This window comes from Ranitomeya imitator, chromosome 6 (assembly GCF_032444005.1).
Source record: "Ranitomeya imitator isolate aRanImi1 chromosome 6, aRanImi1.pri, whole genome shotgun sequence".
Lineage (NCBI taxonomy): Eukaryota > Metazoa > Chordata > Amphibia > Anura > Dendrobatidae > Ranitomeya > Ranitomeya imitator.
In genome coordinates, this window is record NC_091287.1 from 341,259,102 (window position 1) to 341,278,287 (window position 19,186).

The window sequence follows — 19,186 nt, forward strand, 5'->3', positions numbered from 1 at the left end:
TTTCCCAGCATTCCCCAATGTTTTCTAATTATTTCTGCTATTCTACCACTTTCTTCCGTGTACGTCATTACACATGGTATTCTACTTAGAGGTTTTTTTGTTTTTTGTTCACTCCCCAATAATAATACTTTTCTATCCTTTTTCCGGACCATATCTTTTGCTCTGTTCATTATTTCTCGTGGGTAACCCCTCTTCATAAATTTCTTTACCAGGGTATCCATAACTCCATCTACATCCTCATCTTTTTTGACAATCCTACGTACCCTTAGTAGTTGGCTTAACGGGATTGATCTGACCATACTACGAGGGTGCTGGCTGTCATATGTCAATAGATTATTTCTATCTGTTTCTTTTACAAACAAAGTGGTTACCAGTTCTCCATTAGTCTGTCTAACCAAGACATCCAAGAACTGTAAATCTTTCTTAGAGGAGATTAATGTGAATTTAATGGTCTCATCGATTATGTTCAAATATTGATGGAAGTCCTCAAGTTCTTTTTCTGTGCCACTCCATAGGAGGAAGACATCGTCTATGTATCTCCACCACACCAGCACATGCCGGAAGTGGTGGGACACATAGACGAGGTCCTCCTCCAAGACACTCATGACCAGGTTTGCGTACGCGGGGGCCATATTGGCCCCCATCGCTGTACCGCGTTTTTGTGTATAGTATGTATCTCCAAACAGGAAATGGCTCCGATTCAAAATTATTTCCAATAGTTTTCTTATGAATACTTTGCCTGCGTTTGATATTTCAATACTATCCAACTTTTTCTCAACAGCTTTTATCCCAGAGGTATGCTCGATTGAGGTGTAGAGTGAGGTGACATCAATTGATGCCATAATCACCTCCCCCCTCAACTCAACCGACTCCAATTTATTTAAAAAGTCAGTAGTATCTTTGATATATGAACTTGCTTTTTTGGCAATGGGGTTGAGAATCCTATCCAGAAATGTGCCTATCCGACTAAAAACTGAATCCACCCCTGACACTATTGGTCGCCCAGGTGGGTCGACCAAGGATTTATGAATCTTTGGGGTTATGTATAACACTGGAGTCCTGGGGAATTCCAGATATAGATAGTCCATCAATTCCTGATCAATTGTTTTATTTTCCCAAGCATCTTTCAGGCAACTTTTTAACTCCTCCATTATGTTAAATTTAGGATCACTTTCTAATTTCTGATATACATTTTCATCCCTAAGTTGTCTATTGATTTCTGTAATATACTTGGACCTGTCCATGATGACGACAGCACCCCCCTTATCCGCGGGTTTAATTATGATGTCGTCATCATGGACAAGCTCCTGCAATGCCTCATATTCCTCTTTCGTTACATTCGGTCGTTTGAATTTGTCAGAAACTCCATCTCTAATTTCCTCAATTTCCCTTTTTACTATTTTTTCAAAGGCATCTATAATGGTAGAATTTACAGGCGGCACAAAATCACCACTTTTTCTCAACCCCAGATTTTTAGAGCTAAACTCGCTATTCCCTATTGTACTTATCACATTCTTATCTTGGAACCATTCTCTGAGTTTGATTGTCCTAAAGAACCTCTCCATATCAATACGTAAATCAAACCACTTTGTATGTGAACAAGGAGAAAACGATAGTCCTCTACTAAGGATGGAGACCTGCGGAGGGGTTAATACCTTATCTGATATATTGATCACAAGTTCTAATCCTTCTTTCTGGACGTTGCTTGTCGCTGCGGCTGTGACCTGTTCTTCTCTGGTTTTCTTTTGGTACCGGCGGTGGCGTTTACCTCCTCTCCTCTTGCGCTTGATTGTCCTTCCATAGTACTGTCCTGGTCTATAGGGAACAATGTTATTATTGATCATTGATATATTATCACCCCTTTCATATTTGTCCACACAACCACCTTTCTTTTTCCAAGTAGGTTTACTATTCTCCTTCTGCCATGTGTATATCTGTCCACTTTCATAATCCTCCAGATCTCTATTCCACTTTCTCCTTTTGATTTCTTCCAAATCATTACGCAACTTAACACTCTCCTTCTCCACTTTATCTTTAAATACATTCCACTCCTCCACTGTTACCAATGCCTTTATCTTGCACTCAGATTCTCCAATATTCAATTGCAATTTCTTGGTCTCTACTTGCAAAAAGTCTATATTTAATAGAATAGTGTCCATTGCATATTTATTAGAGATCATCATAAAACGGGAGCAATATACCGCATTACCTTGGAAAAGATTAGGACGTATATTTGATCTCAATCCCCTAGGGATTTTACCTTCCTTATAATACTGCCCCAGAGTCATCATATGTAGTTGTAGATTCGTTAATCGTTTCACATCACTTTCATACTTGCGTTTCAACTCCAATGTGGTAGGTGTTCTCAAAAATATAGCTTCTCCATTAATGCCCCCAAGTATCCGTTCCTCCTCCTCAGGTGTATAATTAAATACTCCTAGTTCCATGGTGCTTTTGTCCATGGAACACAAAAAATGGCTTGCAAAGCAAAAAATTATGTTGTAGATTATGCAAAAATTACCAACGTAATTGTTCATATTTGTGCATACATTTCCAGACAAAAATAGAAAATAGAATTGGAACAGCACAATTGCTCACCAGCGGGTGCCAGGCCTCCTGAGTAGAGTAGTCCAATCCTCTACCCAAAAAGAAGCAAAAGAAGGCAGCACTCCAAATCCTTGTCAGGGTGAAAACAGTGAGGTTTATTCAGCCCACATCTCTGTGCGACGTTTCGGCTCACACTGAGCCTTTTTCAAGCAGTGAGTGGTACCAATAGCAGTGTTTTTATAGACATAATCTACAACCATTTACATAATTATTCAGAAAAACTTATTACTTCATACATAAATATTCAAATGTGTATATAGATATATTCTTTGTGCCATCATTAAAGTGCATAGTGCTAATGTACAATACTATTATATATCCTCACACATATTTTTGTCTCTCTTATTCTGTACCTCTTTCTATTCATTATTTCATGTACTCATCATATGTTATTAATATTTCATATCTATAAGGTTACCTTCCCCTGCCGCCCACAGTGCACACCACATGGAGGACACAAGACGCCATTATCGGCGTTCCTTTCTCCTTACTGCGCATGTCCTAGCGTCACAGCACTCAGTCATAGCCTGTTAGCCAATACAAAGTCCCCTATAGTGACCTTCCACTTGCGCATGCGCACTCGGCTCCCATCCGTGCCGCAGCACCATCTTGGTTGTGGTTTACTTATATAAATTATTTATAATTTGTAATAAGCCTGCTTTTATCCAGCGGTACATATATTTACATTTGCCTCCTACTATGCTTCACTGTGTTCTGGGCTCATAGGCATCATGTGGCTTAATGGGTTTGCACTCTGGTAACGCGGACATAACCTTCTTCGGGCTACCCCCGCCCACCAATGTCCCTTCAGCTAGATTCCCGGCCTGTTACAGCCAGAAATCATCGCCAAACGATACATCTAGGTGCTATTAAATTGCCAAATGTCCATGTATATTTTGTAGGTCATCAGACTCAACTCTTTTTTATATTGCATTTCTTTTATTAAGGCTTTGTACTGGCCGACAGCAATGACAAAATTATATAAAAAAATAGAAAATATAATAGTAATAATTTTGCGCAGAAAGATTCAATCTCAGCCTCCATGTGGTTATGCTCCATATATCGACAGATTATGTTGTAACTCTTGATAGATGTGAGGATATATCTAGAAGAAAATAAAATCACATTTAAAATTAAAATTGGAATAAAGTTATCATAACCCTATCCAAATATACAACTAGAAGTCCATATACATCTAACCCCCTAGGCATACTAAAAACGGGGCTAATACATATTTGGTTGGATTTTAAATTCCACATTGAGTATATATATATGTGTACATATATGTGTGTGTGTGTGTGTGTATATATATGTATATATATATGTACAGTGGGGCAAAAAAGTATTTAGTCAGTCAGCAATAGTGCAAGTTCCACCACTTAGAAAGATGAGAGGAGTCTGTAATTTACATCATAGGTAGACCTCAACTATGGGAGACAAACTGAGAAAAAAAAATCCAGAAAATCACATTGTCCGTTTTTTTAACATTTTATTTGCATATTATGGTGGAAAATAAGTATTTGGTCAGAAACAAACAATCAAGATTTCTGGCTCTCACAGACCTGTAACTTCTTCTTTTAGAGTCTCCTCTTTCCTCCACTCATTACCTGTAGTAATGGCACCTGTTTAAACTTGTTATCAGTATAAAAAGACACCTGTGCACACCCTCAAACAGTCTGACTCCAAACTCCACTATGGTGAAGACCAAAGAGCTGTCAAAGGACACCAGAAACAAAATTGTAGCCCTGCACCAGGCTGGGAAGACTGAATCTGCAATAGCCAACCAGCTTGGAGTGAAGAAATCAACAGTGGGAGCAATAATTAGAAAATGGAAGACATACAAGACCACTGATAATCTCCCTCGATCTGGGGCTCCACGCAAAATCCCACCCCGTGGGGTCAGAATGATCACAAGAACGGTGAGCAAAAATCCCAGAACCACGCGGGGGGACCTAGTGAATGAACTGCAGAGAGCTGGGACCAATGTAACAAGGCCTACCATAAGTAACACACTATGCCACCATGGACTCAGATCCTGCAGTGCCAGACGTGTCCCACTGCTTAAGCCAGTACATGTCCGGGCCCATCTGAAGTTTACTAGAGAGCATTTGGATGATCCAGAGGAGTTTTGGGAGAATGTCCTATGGTCTGATGAAACCAAACTGGAACTGTTTGGTAGAAACACAACTTGTCGTGTTTGGAGGAAAAAGAATACTGAGTTGCATCCATCAAACACTATACCTACTGTAAAGCATGGTGGTGGAAACATCATGCTTTGGGGCTGTTTCTCTGCAAAGGGGCCAGGACGACTGATCCGGGTACATGAAAGAATGAATGGGGCCATGTATCGTGAGATTTTGAGTGCAAACCTCCTTCCATCAGCAAGGCCATTGAAGATGAAACGTGGCTGGGTCTTTAAACATGACAATGATCCAAAGCACACCGCCAGGGCAACGAAGGAGTGGCTTCATAAGAAGCATTTCAAGGTCCTGGAGTGGCCTAGCCAGTCTCCAGATCTCAACCCTATAGAAAACCTTTGGAGGGAGTTGAAAGTCCGTGTTGCCAAGCGAAAAGCCAAAAACATCACTGCTCTAGAGGAGATCTGCATGGAGGAATGGGCCAACATACCAACAACAGTGTGTGGCAACCTTGTGAAGACTTACAGAAAACGTTTGACCTCTGTCATTGCCAAGAAAGGATATATTACAAAGTATTGAGATGAAATTTTGTTTCTGACCAAATACTTATTATCCACCATAATATGTAAATAAAATGTTAAAAAAACAGACAATGTGATTTTCTGGATTTTTTTTTCTCAGTTTGTCTCCCATAGTTGAGGTCTACCTATGATGTAAATTACAGACGCCTCTCATCTTTTTAAGTGGTGGAACTTGCACTATTGCTGACTGACTAAATACTTTTTTGCCCCACTGTATATATATATATATATATATATTATATTTTTGATATATGTCATTGTCTCTCTTTGTTTACATTATGTACATTTGAGTATCTATACATTCTTGGTATGTGTATGTGGTGTTTGTGTGGGTTGATACACATTGTGTGTGGCTAGCGCCACATTGCCATCTCTTTCTCCTTTTTTTTGTCCCTATTTGTTACCAATAAAAGTGTTTTTTGGACTACTTTATACATTATCATGTGTTTTTTTTCTATTACTGTGTTGATCCTTGTAGTTCGGTTTTCTCCCTTTTTTCTTGTGTTCACACAGAATGAAGCAGAACTGAGAAAGCTAACCCTGTCCACAACAGGTTCTCCATGTACAAAGTCCATAGACAGTGAGCTGCTTATCACAGGGGGAGGGGGCATTGCCGAAGTAGTGTAGTCTGCAATGATCTATTAGTGATCAATTCTTCAGTTAGTAAACGGTGACACATCCCTGAATTCTGTGTTTCAGCCTCTGTCTCCTTTTGTGTTCAGACTACATAGCAAAAACCTGTTGACAGATTCCCTTTAAGCAGGTTATTTTGTGGCAGGGCACAAAATCAATGACTTTTTTTTTGGTTCTTTTTGTTAAGTTAATCTGTTCTCTCTTCATAACAATCTAGACTTATTGCAAATTGCCACTATAAAAACTGAAGCTGCAAACTTTGTGAAAGCCATAATGTTAGGCCACGTTCACATGTTCAGTATTTGTAAGCCAAAACCAGGAGTGGAACAATCAGAGGAAAAGTATAATAGAAACATGTTACCACTGGTTTTGGCTTACAAGTACTGTATTTTTCAGACTATAAGACGCACCTTTTCCCTCCAAAAAATTGGGAGGAAAATGGGGGGAGGGGCGTCTTATAGTGCAAACGCAGGCTTACCGGGGGGTTGCGGCAGTGGTGTAGCAGCAGAACCAGAGGCGGCAGAGGTGTGGCGATGCTGTGACGGTGGGCGGTGCGGAGTGCACCTGAGCTAGGTCGCTTCCTCAGGATGCCGGAGGCAGAAATGTGGAGACGCCACAGCCCAGTGTCCATGGTGAGCAGAGCCCAGTGCATCACCGGTTTCCCTGTGGCCATCTTCCTGAAGCCATGGGTAGCGGAGGCTTCAGGAAAATGGCCACCGAGATCTCAAACTACGTACGTGCGACCTCCAGCGACCATTTTCCTGAAGCCTCTGGCGGCCCACGGCTTCAGGAAGATGGCCGTAGGGAAACCAGTGATGCACTCGGCTCTGCTCACTGTGGACATCAAGCTGCGGCATCGCCACTTTTCTGCCGCCAACATCCTGAGGAAGGGACCCTGCTCCATGCTCTGCCTTGCCGCCGACACCGGACCCGCAGCATCGCACCCTGGGACTGCAGCATTGTCCCACTTCTGACGCCACCGGCTTCCTGAGGAAGGAACCATGCCTTCTGTGACCCTGCTGTACCACCGCCAGCCCTCAGGTAAGCTACCTTAAATTCAAACAATAAGACTGACCCCCCATTTTATAAAAAATATTTTTTCTGCTATTTCCCACGTCAATATTTGGGGTGCATCTTATAGTTAGAGACTACCATATTTTTTGAAGTCGGACTCAAAATCTTTTTTTTTTTTTGTGATCTATACAATTGTTGCGATTCTTAATGGTGGGCAACTCTTTTAAGGTTATGTGAATGTTGTACTATTATATTAATTTCTTAACAGGCCTTTGTGAAAAGGGTTGGAAGCAACGTTGCTCAGATGGATGATCAGGTTACTCAGGCTGAAACTAACCTTGGGACGTTTCCTAATCCACTCAAGAAAATCTTCCAGAATCTCAGTTCTTCACCCCTCTTTTCTCCTTCTGTGAGTACCTGAAGAAATGATTATTACTTGCGTTGGATATCGTTATCGGTGCAATAGTAGATGTGTGTATATATAGGCATCAAAATACACAGAGAGCTGTGAATAAGCATTTCAACAAAACTTTGTACAGTAGCGTTTAACCCCTTTACCCCCAAGGGTGGTTTGCACGTTAATGACAGGCCAATTTTTACCATTCTAACCACTGTCCCTTTGAGGTTATAACTCTGGAACGCTTCAACGGATCCTGGTGATTCTGACACTGTTTTCTCGTGACATATAGTACTTCATGATGGTGGTAAAATTTCTGTGATATTACCTGCGTTTATTTGTGAAAAAAACAGAAATTTGGTGAAAATTTCGCAATTTTCCAACTTTGAATTTTTATGCAATTAAATCACAGAGATATGTCACACAAAATACTTAATAAGTAGCATTTCCCACATGTCTACTTTACATCAGCACAATTTTGGAACCAACATTTTTTTTGTTAGGGAGTTATAAGGGTTAAAATTTGACCAGCAATTTCTCATTTTTGCAACACCATTTTTTTGGGGGGACAACATCTCATTTGAAGTCATTTTGAGGGGTCTATATGATAGAAAATACCCAAGTGTGACACCATTCTAAAAACTGCACCCCTCAAGGTGCTCAAAACCACATTCAAGAAGTTTATTAACCCTTCAAGTGTTTCACAGGAATTCTTGGAATGTTTAAATAAAAATGAACATTTAACTTTTTTTCACAAAAAATTTACTTCAGCTCCAATCTGTTTTTATTTTACCAAGAGTAACAGGAGAAAATGGACCCCAAAAGTTGTTGTACAATTTGTCCTGAGTACGCCGATACCCCATTTGTGGGGGTAAACCACTGTTTGGGCGCAAGGGAGAGCTCGGAAGGGAAGGAGCGCCATTTGACTTTTCAATGCAAAATTGACTGGACTTGAGATGGGACGCCTTGTTGCGTTTGGAGAGCCCCTGATGTGCCTAAATGTTGAAACCCCCCACAAGTGACACCATTTTGGAAAGTAAACCTCCTAAGGAACTTATCTAGATGTGTGGTGAGCACTTTGACCCGCCAAATGCTTCACAGAAGTTTATACTGCAGAGCCGTAAAAATAAAAAATCATATTTTTTCACAAAAATGATCTTTTCGCCCCAATTATTTATTTTCCCAAGGGTAAGAGCAGAAATTGGACCCCAAAAGTTGTTGTACAATTTGTCCTGAGTACGCCGATACCCCATTTGTGGGGGTAAACCACTGTTTGGGTGCAAGGGAGAGCTTGGAAGGGAAGGAGCGCCATTTGACTTTTCAATGCAAAATTGACTGGACTTGAGATGGGACGCCATGTTGCGTTTGGAGAGCCCCTGATGTGCCTAAACATTGAAACCCCCCCACAAGTGACACCATTTTGGAAAGCAGACCCCCTAGATGTGTTGTGAGAGCTTTGAACCCCCAAGTGTTTCACTACAGTTTATAACGCAGAGCCGTGAAAATAAAAAAATCGTGTTTTTTTTTTTCCCCACAAAAAATATTTTTTAGCCCCCAGTTTTGTATTTTCCCAAGGATAACAGGAGAAATTGGACCCCAAAGGTTGTTGTCCAATGTGTCCTGAGTATGCTAATACCCCATATTTTGGGGTAAACCCTGTTTGGGCGCACGGGAGAGCTTGGAAGGGAAGGAGCACTGTTTTGCTTTTTCAATGCAGAATTGGCTGGAATTGAGATCGGACGCCATGTCACGTTTGGAGAGCCCCTGATGTGCCTAAACAGTGGAAACCCCCCAATTATAACTGAAACCCTAATCCAAACATACCCCTAATCTCAACGGTAGCCCTAACCACACCCCTATTCCCAACCGTAAATGTAATCCAAACTCTAACTTTAGCCCAACCTTAGCCCTAACCCTAATGGGAAAATGGAAATAATTTTTTTTTTATTTTTTCCTAACTAAGGGGGTGATGAAGGGGGGTTTGATTTACTATTTATAGCGGGTTTTCTAGTGGATTTTTATGATTGGCAGCAGTCACACACTAAAAGACGCTTTTTATTGCAAAAAATATTTTTTGCGTTACCACATTTTGAGAGCTATAATTTTTCCATATTTAGTCCACAGAGTCATGTAAGGTCTTGTTTTTTACGGGACGAGTTGACGTTTTTATTGGTAACATTTTCGGGCACGTGACTTTTTTTGATCGCTTTTTATTCCTATTTTTGTGAGGCAGAATGACCAAAAACCAGCTATTCATGAATTTCTTTTGGGGGAGGCGTTTATACCGTTCCGCGTTTGGTAAAATGGATAAAGCAGTTTTATTCTTCGGGTCAGTACGATTACAGCAATACCTAACTTATATCATTTTTTTATGTTTTGGCGCTTTTATACGATAAAAACTATTTTATAGAAAAAATAATTATTTTTGCATTGCTTATGTTACCAATAAAAACGTCAACTCGTCCCGCAAAAAACAAGACCTCACATGACTCAGTGGACTCAAATATGGAAAAATTATAGCTCTCAAAATATGATAACGCAAAAAATATTTTTTGCAATAAAAAGCGTCTTTCAGTGTGTGACGGCTGCCAATCATAAAAAACCCACTATATAAGTAAATTTTTTAATTTTTCCCTAACTAATGGGGTGATGAAAGGGGGTTTGATTTAAAAAATGTATTCATTTCCATTTTCCCGTTAGGGTTAGGGTTGGGGCTAGGGTTAAGGCTACAGTTAGGGTTGGGGCTAAAGTTAGGGTTTGGATTACATTTACGGTTGGGAATAGGGTTGGGACTATGGTTAGGGGTGTGTCTGGGTTAGAGGTGTGGTTAGGGTTACAGTTGGGATTAGGGTTAGGGGTGTATTTGGATTAGGGTTTCAGTTATAATTGGGGGGGTTTCCACTGTTTAGGCACATCAGGGGCTCTCCAAACGCGACATGGCGTCCGATCTCAATTCCAGCCAATTCTGCGTTGAAAAAGTAAAACCGTGCTCCTTCCCTTCCGAGCTCTTCCGTGTGCCCAAACAGGGGTTTACCCCAACATATGGGGTATCGGCGTACTCAGGACAAATTGGACAACACCTTTTGGGGTCCAATTTCTCCTGTTACCCTCGGGAAAATACAAAACTGGGGCTAAAAAATAATTTTTGTGGGAAAAAATTTTTGTTTTATTTTTATGGCTCTGCATTATAAACTTCTGTGAAGCACTTGGTGGGTCAAAGTGCTCACCACACCTCTAGATAAGTTCCTAAGGGGGTCTACTTTCCAAAATGGTGTCACTTGTGGGGGGTTTCCTTGTTTAGGCACATCAGTGGCTCTCCAAACGCAACATGGCGTCTCATCTCAAGTCCAGTCAATTTTGCATTGAAAAGTCAAATGGCGCTCCTTCCCTTCCGAGCTCTGCCATGTGCCCAAACAGTGGTTTACCCCCACATATGGGGTATCGGCGTACTCAGGACCATCTGTACAACAACTTTTGGGGTCCATTTTCTCCTGTTACCCTTGGTAAAATAAAGCAAATTGGAGCTGAATAAATTTTGTGAAAAAAAAATTTAAACATTCCAAAAATTTCTGTGAAACACTTGAAGGGTTAATAAACTTCTTGAATGTGGTTTTGAGCACCTTTAAGGGTGCAGTTTTTAGAATGGTGTCTTACTTTATTTTCTATCATATAGACCCCTCAAAATTACTTCAAATGAGATGTGGTCACTAAAAAAAAAAAAAAAATGGTGTTGTAAAAATGAGAAATTGCTGGTCAACTTTTAACCCTTATAACTCCCTAACAAAAAAAAATTTTGGTTCCAAAATTGTACTGATGTAAAGTAGACATGTGGGGAATGTTACTTATTAAATATTTTGTGTGAATTTTTATGCAATTAAATCAGAGATATGTCAAAGTTGGAAAATTGCAAAATTTTCGCCAAATTTCCGTTTTTTTCACAAATAAACGCAGGTAATATCAAAGAAGTTTTACCACTATCATGAAGTACAATATGTCACGAGAAAACAGTGTCAGAATCACTGGGATCCGTTGAAGCGTTCCAGAATCATAACCTCCTAAAGGGACAGTGGTCAGAATTGTAAAAATTGGCCTGGTCATTGACGTGCAAACCACCCTGGGGGTAAAGGGGTTAAGAATTTAACACAGTAAAGTGACCGCTGATCTAACACTTTGCTGTGCACTGACGTGCACGCCTGGAGGCTTCACGGCGCCTGCTCTGAGCAGGCGCTGTGAAGTCACCTCCCTGCAGGACCCGGATGCAGCCCTGCAGCCATTTTGGATCCGGGCCTGCTGCAGGGAGGAGGAGGTAAGAGACCCTCGGAGCAACGCGATCACATCGTGTTGCTCTGAGGGTCTCGGGGAAGCCGGCAGGGAGCCACCTCCCTGTGCGATGCTTCGCTATACCGCCGGAACACTGCGATCATGTTTGATCGCAGTGTGCCGGGGGTTAATGTGTCGGGGGCGGTCCGTGACCGCTCCTGGCACATAGTGCCGGATGTCAGCTGCGATAGTCAGCTTACACTCGGCTGCGCTCCCCCAGTGAGCGCGGCTGATTGCGCTGGATGTACTATTCCGTCCTTGGGAAGTAAGGTCCACCCCACATGGACGGAATAGTACGTCCAACGGTAGAAAGGGGTTAAAATAACAGCAGTCCAATATGACTAATCAGATTAATCATGGTTTTGGTACAAATTATATTACCACATGTCAAACAATTTACCAGTTGGTGCAGTCATGATTTGTATGTTTTTGACTCTGTGTATTAGGATAATTAATTTATAGGGGGTGTGTTCAAAATAATAGCAGTGTGGAGTTCAATTAGTGAGGTCAATCATTATTTGAAGAAACAGGTGTGAATCAGGTGACCCTTATTTAAGGGTGAAGCCAGGACATGCTGTGCATGCATTTCTCCTTGAAAGCCTGAGAAATATGGAAAAATATTTAGAATTGAGTCCTCAGTGGTTGATACCTTTTAAAGGGAACCTGTCACCTGAATTTGGCGGGACTGGTTTTGGGTCATATGGGCGGAGTTTTGGGGTGTTTGATTCACCCTTTCCTTACCCGCTGGCTGCATGCTGGCTGCAATATTGGATTGAAGTTCATTCTCTGTCCTCCGTAGTACATGCCTGCACAAGGCAAGATTGCTTTGCGCAGGCGTGTACTATGGAGGACAAAGAATGAACTTCAATCCAATATTGCAGCCAGCATGCAGCCAGCGGGTAAGGAAAGGGTGAATCAAACACCCCAAAACTCCGCCCATATGACCCAAAACCAGTCCCGCCAAATTCAGGTGACAGAGTCCCTTTAAGGCTGGAGTCACACTCAGCGTAAGACAATACGGTCCGTATATTACGGCCGTAATACGCTGAAAAGTCCCCAAAATAGTGGTCCGTAGCTCCTCCGTAGGCAGGGTGTTTCAGCGTTTTTTGCGCATGGCATCCTCCGTATCTAATCCGTATGGCATCCGTACTGCGTGTTTTTCTCGCAGGCTTGCAAAACCAACATACGGCTATACAAGGGATCCATGTGTGTAAACAAAAAAACATATATACTGTATATGGGAGCCCATGCCAATTTTTTCTGCCATTTAACCCTTTAAAAAATGGTGATATGACATGGTTTACTGTATGTAAACCATGTCTCATATCATGTCGGGTTTTAGGAAGGAGAGAGCAAAAGCCGGTAATTGAATTACCGGCTTTAAAGCTATCTAGCGCTGTATGAAGTAATAATATATATACATATGTGTCTACTGATGTATATATATCTATCAGTAGACACATATATGTATATATATTATTACTTCATACAGCGCTAGATAGCTTTAAAGCCGGTAATTCAATTACCGGCTTTTGCTTTCTCCTTCCTAAACCCGACATGATATGAGACATGGTTTACATACAGTAAACCATCTCATATCACGATTTTTTTTTGCATATTCCACACTACTGTTAGTAGTGTGTATATGCAAAATTTGGCCGTTCTAGCTATTAAATTTCAATTTGTGCTCTTCATTTGTAATCAGGAGTTTCATTAAACTGAAGGAACAGTCCGTGAGGATCTGATTCCACTCTTTATTAAACTCATCAGAGTAAGAAGTTGTTGAGATTTTTTTGATCCTCAGACCTCTAGGAATCATTTCTTTCGTTAGGTAATTTTCTAGAGTGGTGTAATTCCACCATAGTTTCGTTTCAGTTTTCATTAATTTCTCTAGTTCATACATGTGGCGAAATCACCACTCCCCACTGGATCCAGACCAATACCACCAAACACCTGAGCCACTTTTGCTAATCTGTCCTGTGATTGCATATTTTTGAAAATACAGGAAATAACCGTGGACCCTCTCCAGGCTATTAGTATCTGCCCTCAGTCACTGGCTTTACTACTCTGGCGGAGAAAATTGCGCGGGAGCCCACGCCATTTAACCCTTTAATTTAATAGCTAGAACGGCCAAATTTTGCATATACACACTACTAACAGTAGTGTGGAATATGCAAAAAAAATGGTGATATGAGATGGTTTACTGTATGTAAACCATGTCTCATATCATGTCGGGTTTAGGAAGGAGATAGCAAAAGCCGGTAATTGCATTACCGGCTTTAAAGCTATCTAGCGCTGTATGAAGTAATATATATACATATATGTGTCTCACTGACATAGAATGAATATATATATATATATGTGTGTACACATTTATTCTACCTATTCTACTGTAAGCTGTCAGTGTGATTTTACTGTACACCGCACTGAATTGCCGGCTTTTCTCTCTAACACCGCTGCGTATTTCTCGCAAGTCACACTGCTGGTCCGTGTGTAATCCGTATTTTTGGGGCTTCCATAGACTTTCATTGGCGTTTTTTTTGTGCAATACGGTGACAAACGCAGCATGCTGCGATTTTCTACGGCCGTTGAAAGCCGTATAATACTGATCAGTAAAATACAGCAGATAGGAGCAGGGGCATAGAGAATAATTGGGACGTTTGTTTTGCGAGTTTTACGGACGTATTTTCTGCGCTCATACGTCCGTAAAACTCGCTAGTGTGACGCCGGCCTAATGGCTAACTGAAAAGATGGTAACAAATTGCAAGCTTTTGAGACTACACAGGTCTCTTCATCAGGCAAAGACTAAAAGAAAGTCTGAAGAATCACATATTTATGCACAACATAGCACAGAAGAAAAAAAAAAGGAAAAACCATGGACAGGTGACATGAAGCAGAATTTCCATGAGTGATAAACAGTTATGTCCATAAATATTGGGCCAGTTCTTAGATAAGGATTGTTTTATTGTTCTTTGATTGGGGTAAGTTCTGTTGTGATGACCCCTCATAGTCTGAGGGGCAAGTTCCTTAGTTGATGTAAAAAGACATAAATCCGTGCGACACATTCATTCCTCCACTAAGACTGTCAAAGGTCGTCATCAGTTTATATTCCCAGACTCTTCTGTCTCTCTGAGATTTAAAGTTACCTTTTAACACAAGTAATTTCATGTCCATAATGTTATGATTTAGGAGACAAAAATGTATTGCCACAGGTAGATCCATTCTTTTTTCTCTTATTGTGTGGCGGTGAGAATTGATTCTTGTTCTAAGCTTTTGCCCTGTCTCCCCCACATACAGACCCCCAGTTGGACATTTAGTACAAATAATTAAGTACACCACATTAGATGTGATGCAGCTGAAAGTACCTGGTGTGATGTGCTGCTGCAGTGCAGTATAGAGCAATCTCCACCAGGGGGTGCTGGCTAAGGAAAAGAGGTTGCACACACAGCACAGCAACACTGAACAACAACACAGGTGTCACAGGTAATGAAAGGGACATGAAACAAGCCAAGGTCATACACGGAGATAGCAGCACGGTACAGAAGGGGCGAGCAGAGAATCGTCGGGGACAAGCAAGATGTCAGAACCTACCGGGAACGTGGTAACCAAAACGTGAGACAGAGACGGAGTCGGGGTACAGGCCAAAGGTCAGAACAAGTCATAAACGGGTGTAAGCAGTCAGAGGCAAACAGGAACACATTAACAGGGATCAGGTCAGGAGCTCAAACCTTGCAGCATGAACTATAGCTGACACTGGCCCAATGGCTACAGAGGACTTAAATAGTTCAGCCAGCTCCAGGGTGAGGCAGAGAGGATTAACTCCCACATGACCAGTCCAGAGACAAGAGCTGAACATAATCTCAGAACTGGATCATGACACCTGGGATCTTGTAGTCCTGATGTGAATTGGGGATCTTTATCTTGTCCATGGTCATTATAAATGGACAGGTTTTGTAAATGTAAAAATGTAAGACCTGTCCATTTATTATGACCACAGATCATGTTTCTGTTATACTTTTCCTCTATCTGTTCCACTCCTGGTTTTGGCTTACAAATACTGATGTAAAATTCAGACCAAATACTGCTAGTGTGATGGCAGCTAAATAGCGAGCAATCATAGCAGTGAAGCCCGTGTGCACATGTGGTTGCTCATGAACTGTTTGTAATGTGAGCTTACAGGAGTATGCCGTTCATACGGAGCGCTCTCTTTAGGCCATCGAGCATTGTCGGACAAGATACATAGATGCTATTTCAAGAGGCAGAACCATGCACTTCTTTTAATAACACATTTTTGTTAAAATTTGTAACAATCCTATAAATAAGATTCTTAAAAAAAATCTGTTTGTGTTTTAATAGAAAGCAGCATCTTCTCCGAGAAGTCAGCAAGCAAGATATGAGCCTCCCACAGTGTTCAGTACTGATGACTACTTCCCAAGCAGCAGCTGAGCAGAAGAACTATGTTGGCTGAGATTCAGGGTATTGCCCCAGACAATACAGCATTGCACTTTATACATCGCAGACTGATCACTGCTACACTAGTCTTCCAGATTGAAAAGAAAAATCTTAATTTTGTATATACTGTAATACCGAAGTCTTCCATTAAAAATCAGTATTAGTAAGTCGTGGTTCAATTTCAATATATTAAAATGGAGTTATTCTTAAACTAGGTGTCTGACACTGGGAGTATTTTTAAAACTTCATAGATTGTGGAATTAAATTTTCTTTAGTAAAATGTATTTTATACTGCATATTATAACAAACTGATAATTTGTTTATTTATGCACCTCAAACAACTCAAACAGGACTGCGTGTGTGTGTGTGTGTATGTGTGTATATATATATATATATATATATATATATATATATATATATATATATATATATATATATATATATATATAATATCTCTATTAGTACAGACCAAAAGTTTGGACACACCTTCTCATTTGAAGATTTTTTTTTTTTCTCTGTATTTTCATGACTTTGAAAATTGTAAATTCACACTGAAGGAAACGACTGAAAATATGTCTTATATTCTAGGTTCTTCAAAGTAGCCACCTTTAGCTTTGATAATTGCTTTGCACACTCTTGGCATTCTCTTGATGAGCTTCAAGAGGTAGTGACCGGGAATGGTCTTCCATCAATCTTGAAGGAGTTCCCAGAGAGGCTTAGCACTTGTTGACCCTTTTGCCTTCACTCTGCGGTCCAGCTCGCCCCAAACCATCTAGATTTGGTTCAGGTCTGATGACTGTGGAGGCCAGGTCATCTGGCTTAGCACCCCATGACTCTCCTTCTTGGTCAAATAGCCCTTACCCAGCCTGGAGGTGTGTTTGGGGTTATTGTCCTGTTGAAAAATAAATGATCGTCCAAGTAAACGCAAACCGGATGGAATAGCATGCTGCTGCAAGATGCTGTGGTAGCCATGCTGGTTCAGTATGCCTTCACTTTTGAATAAATCCCCAACAGTATTGCCAGCAAAGCATCCCCACACCATCACACCTCCTCCTCCATGCTTCACGGTGGGAACCAGGCATGTAGAGTCCATCCGTTCACCTTTTCTGTCGCACAAAGACACGGTGGTTGGAACCAAAGATCTCAAATTTGGACTCGTCAGACCAAAGCACAGATTTCCACTGGTCTAATGTCCATTCCTTGTGTTCTTTAGCCCAAACTAGTCTCTTCTGCTTGTTGCCTGTCCTTAGCAGTGGTTTCCTAGCAGCTATTTTACCATGAAGGCCTGTTGCACAAAGTCTCCTCTTAACAGTTGTTGTAGAGATGTGTCTGCTGCTAAAACTCTGTGTGGCATTGACCTGGTCTCTAATATGAGGTGCAGTTAACCTGCGATTTCTGAGGCTGGTGACTCGGATAAACTTATCCTCAGAAGCAGAGGTGACTCTTGGTCTTCCTTTCCTGGGGCGGTCCTCATGTGAGACAGCTTCTTTGTAGCTCTTGATGGTTTTTGCAACTGCACTTGGGGACACATTCAAAGTTTGCCCAATTTTTCAGACTGACTGACCTTCATTTCTTAAAGTAATGATGGCCACTCGTTTTTCTTTACTTAGCTGCTTTTTTCTTGCCATAATACAAATTCTAACAGTCTATTCAGTAGGACTATCAGCTGTGTATCCACCAGACTTCTGCACAACACAACAGATGGTCCCAACCCCATTTTATAAGGCAAGAAATCCCACTTATTAAACCTGACAGGGCACACCTGTGAAGTGAAAACCATTTCCGGTGACTACCTCTTGAAGCACATCAAGAGAATGCCAAGAGTGTACAAAGCAGTCATCAAAGCAAAAGGTGGCTACTTTGAAGAACCTAGAAAATAAGACATTTTTTCAGTTGTTTCACACTTTTTTGTTAAGTATATAATTCCACATGTGTTAATTCATAGTTTTGATGCCTTCAGTGTGAATTTACAATTTTCATAGTCATGAAAATACGGAAAAATCTTTAAATGAGAAGGTGTGTCCAAACTTTTGCCCATGACTGTATATGTATGTATGTGTATGTATGTATGTTAGTCAGTCAGCAATAGTGCAAGTTCCACCACTTAAAAAGATGAGAGGCGTCTGTAATTTACATCATAGGTAGACCTCAACTATGGGAGACAAACTGAGAGAAAAAAAATCCAGAAAATCATTGTCTGTTTTTTTATCATTTTATTTGCATATTATGGTGGAAAATAAGTATTTGGTCAGAAACAAAATTTCATCTCAATACTTTGTAATATATCCTTTGTTGGCAATGACAGAGGTCAAACGTTTTCTGTAAGTCTTCACAAGGTTGCCACACACTGTTGTTGGTATGTTGGCCCATTCCTCCATGCAGAGCTCCTCTAGAGCAGTGATGTTTTTGGCTTTTCGCTTGGCAACACGGGCTTTCAACTCCCTCCAAAGGTTTTCTATAAGGTTGAGATCTGGAGACTGGCTAGGCCACTCCAGGACCTTGAAATGCTTCTTACGAAGCCACTCCTTCGTTGCCCTGGCGGTGTGCTTTGGATCATTGTCATGTTGAAAGACCCAGCCACGTTTCATCTTCAATGCCCTTGCTGATGGAAGGAGGTTTGCACTCAAAATCTCACGATACATGGCCCCATTCATTCTTTCATGTACCCGGATCAGTCGTCCTGGCCCCTTTGCAGAGAAACAGCCCCAAAGCATGATGTTTCCACCACCATGCTTTACAGTAGGTATGGTGTTTGATGGATGCAACTCGGTATTCTTTTTCCTCCAAACACGACAAGTTGTGTTTCTACCAAACAGTTCCAGTTTGGTTTCATCAGACCATAGGACATTCTCCCAAAACTCCTCTGGATCATCCAAATGCTCTCTAGCAAACTTCAGACGGGCCGGGACATGTACTGGCTTAAGCAGTGGGACACGTCTGGCACTGCAGGATCTGAGTCCATGGTGGCGTAGTGTGTTACTATGGTAGGCCTTGTTACATTGGTCCCAGCTCTCTGCAGTTCATTCACCAGGTCCCCCCGCGTG

The 19,186-nt window shown here is 41.1% G+C and overlaps 1 protein-coding gene across 2 annotated transcripts in view; it reads left to right on the forward strand.

Moving 5' to 3' along the window:
• The window catches only part of LOC138642631 (biogenesis of lysosome-related organelles complex 1 subunit 4-like), a 49,425-nt gene extending 33,072 nt beyond the window's left edge, over positions 1–16,353 (forward strand). Inside the window, exons 3-4 of one of the 2 annotated variants that reach the window (XM_069730903.1) lie at positions 7,242–7,382; positions 16,047–16,353. In XM_069730903.1, coding sequence (XP_069587004.1) covers positions 7,242–7,382; positions 16,047–16,136 — 231 coding nt within the window. In that variant the 3' untranslated portion in view covers positions 16,137–16,353. The remainder of the gene's footprint in view (positions 1–7,241; positions 7,383–16,046) is intronic. The other variant, XM_069730902.1, reaches the window with a different exon arrangement.
• The last annotated feature ends 2,833 nt before the right edge of the window (positions 16,354–19,186 follow it).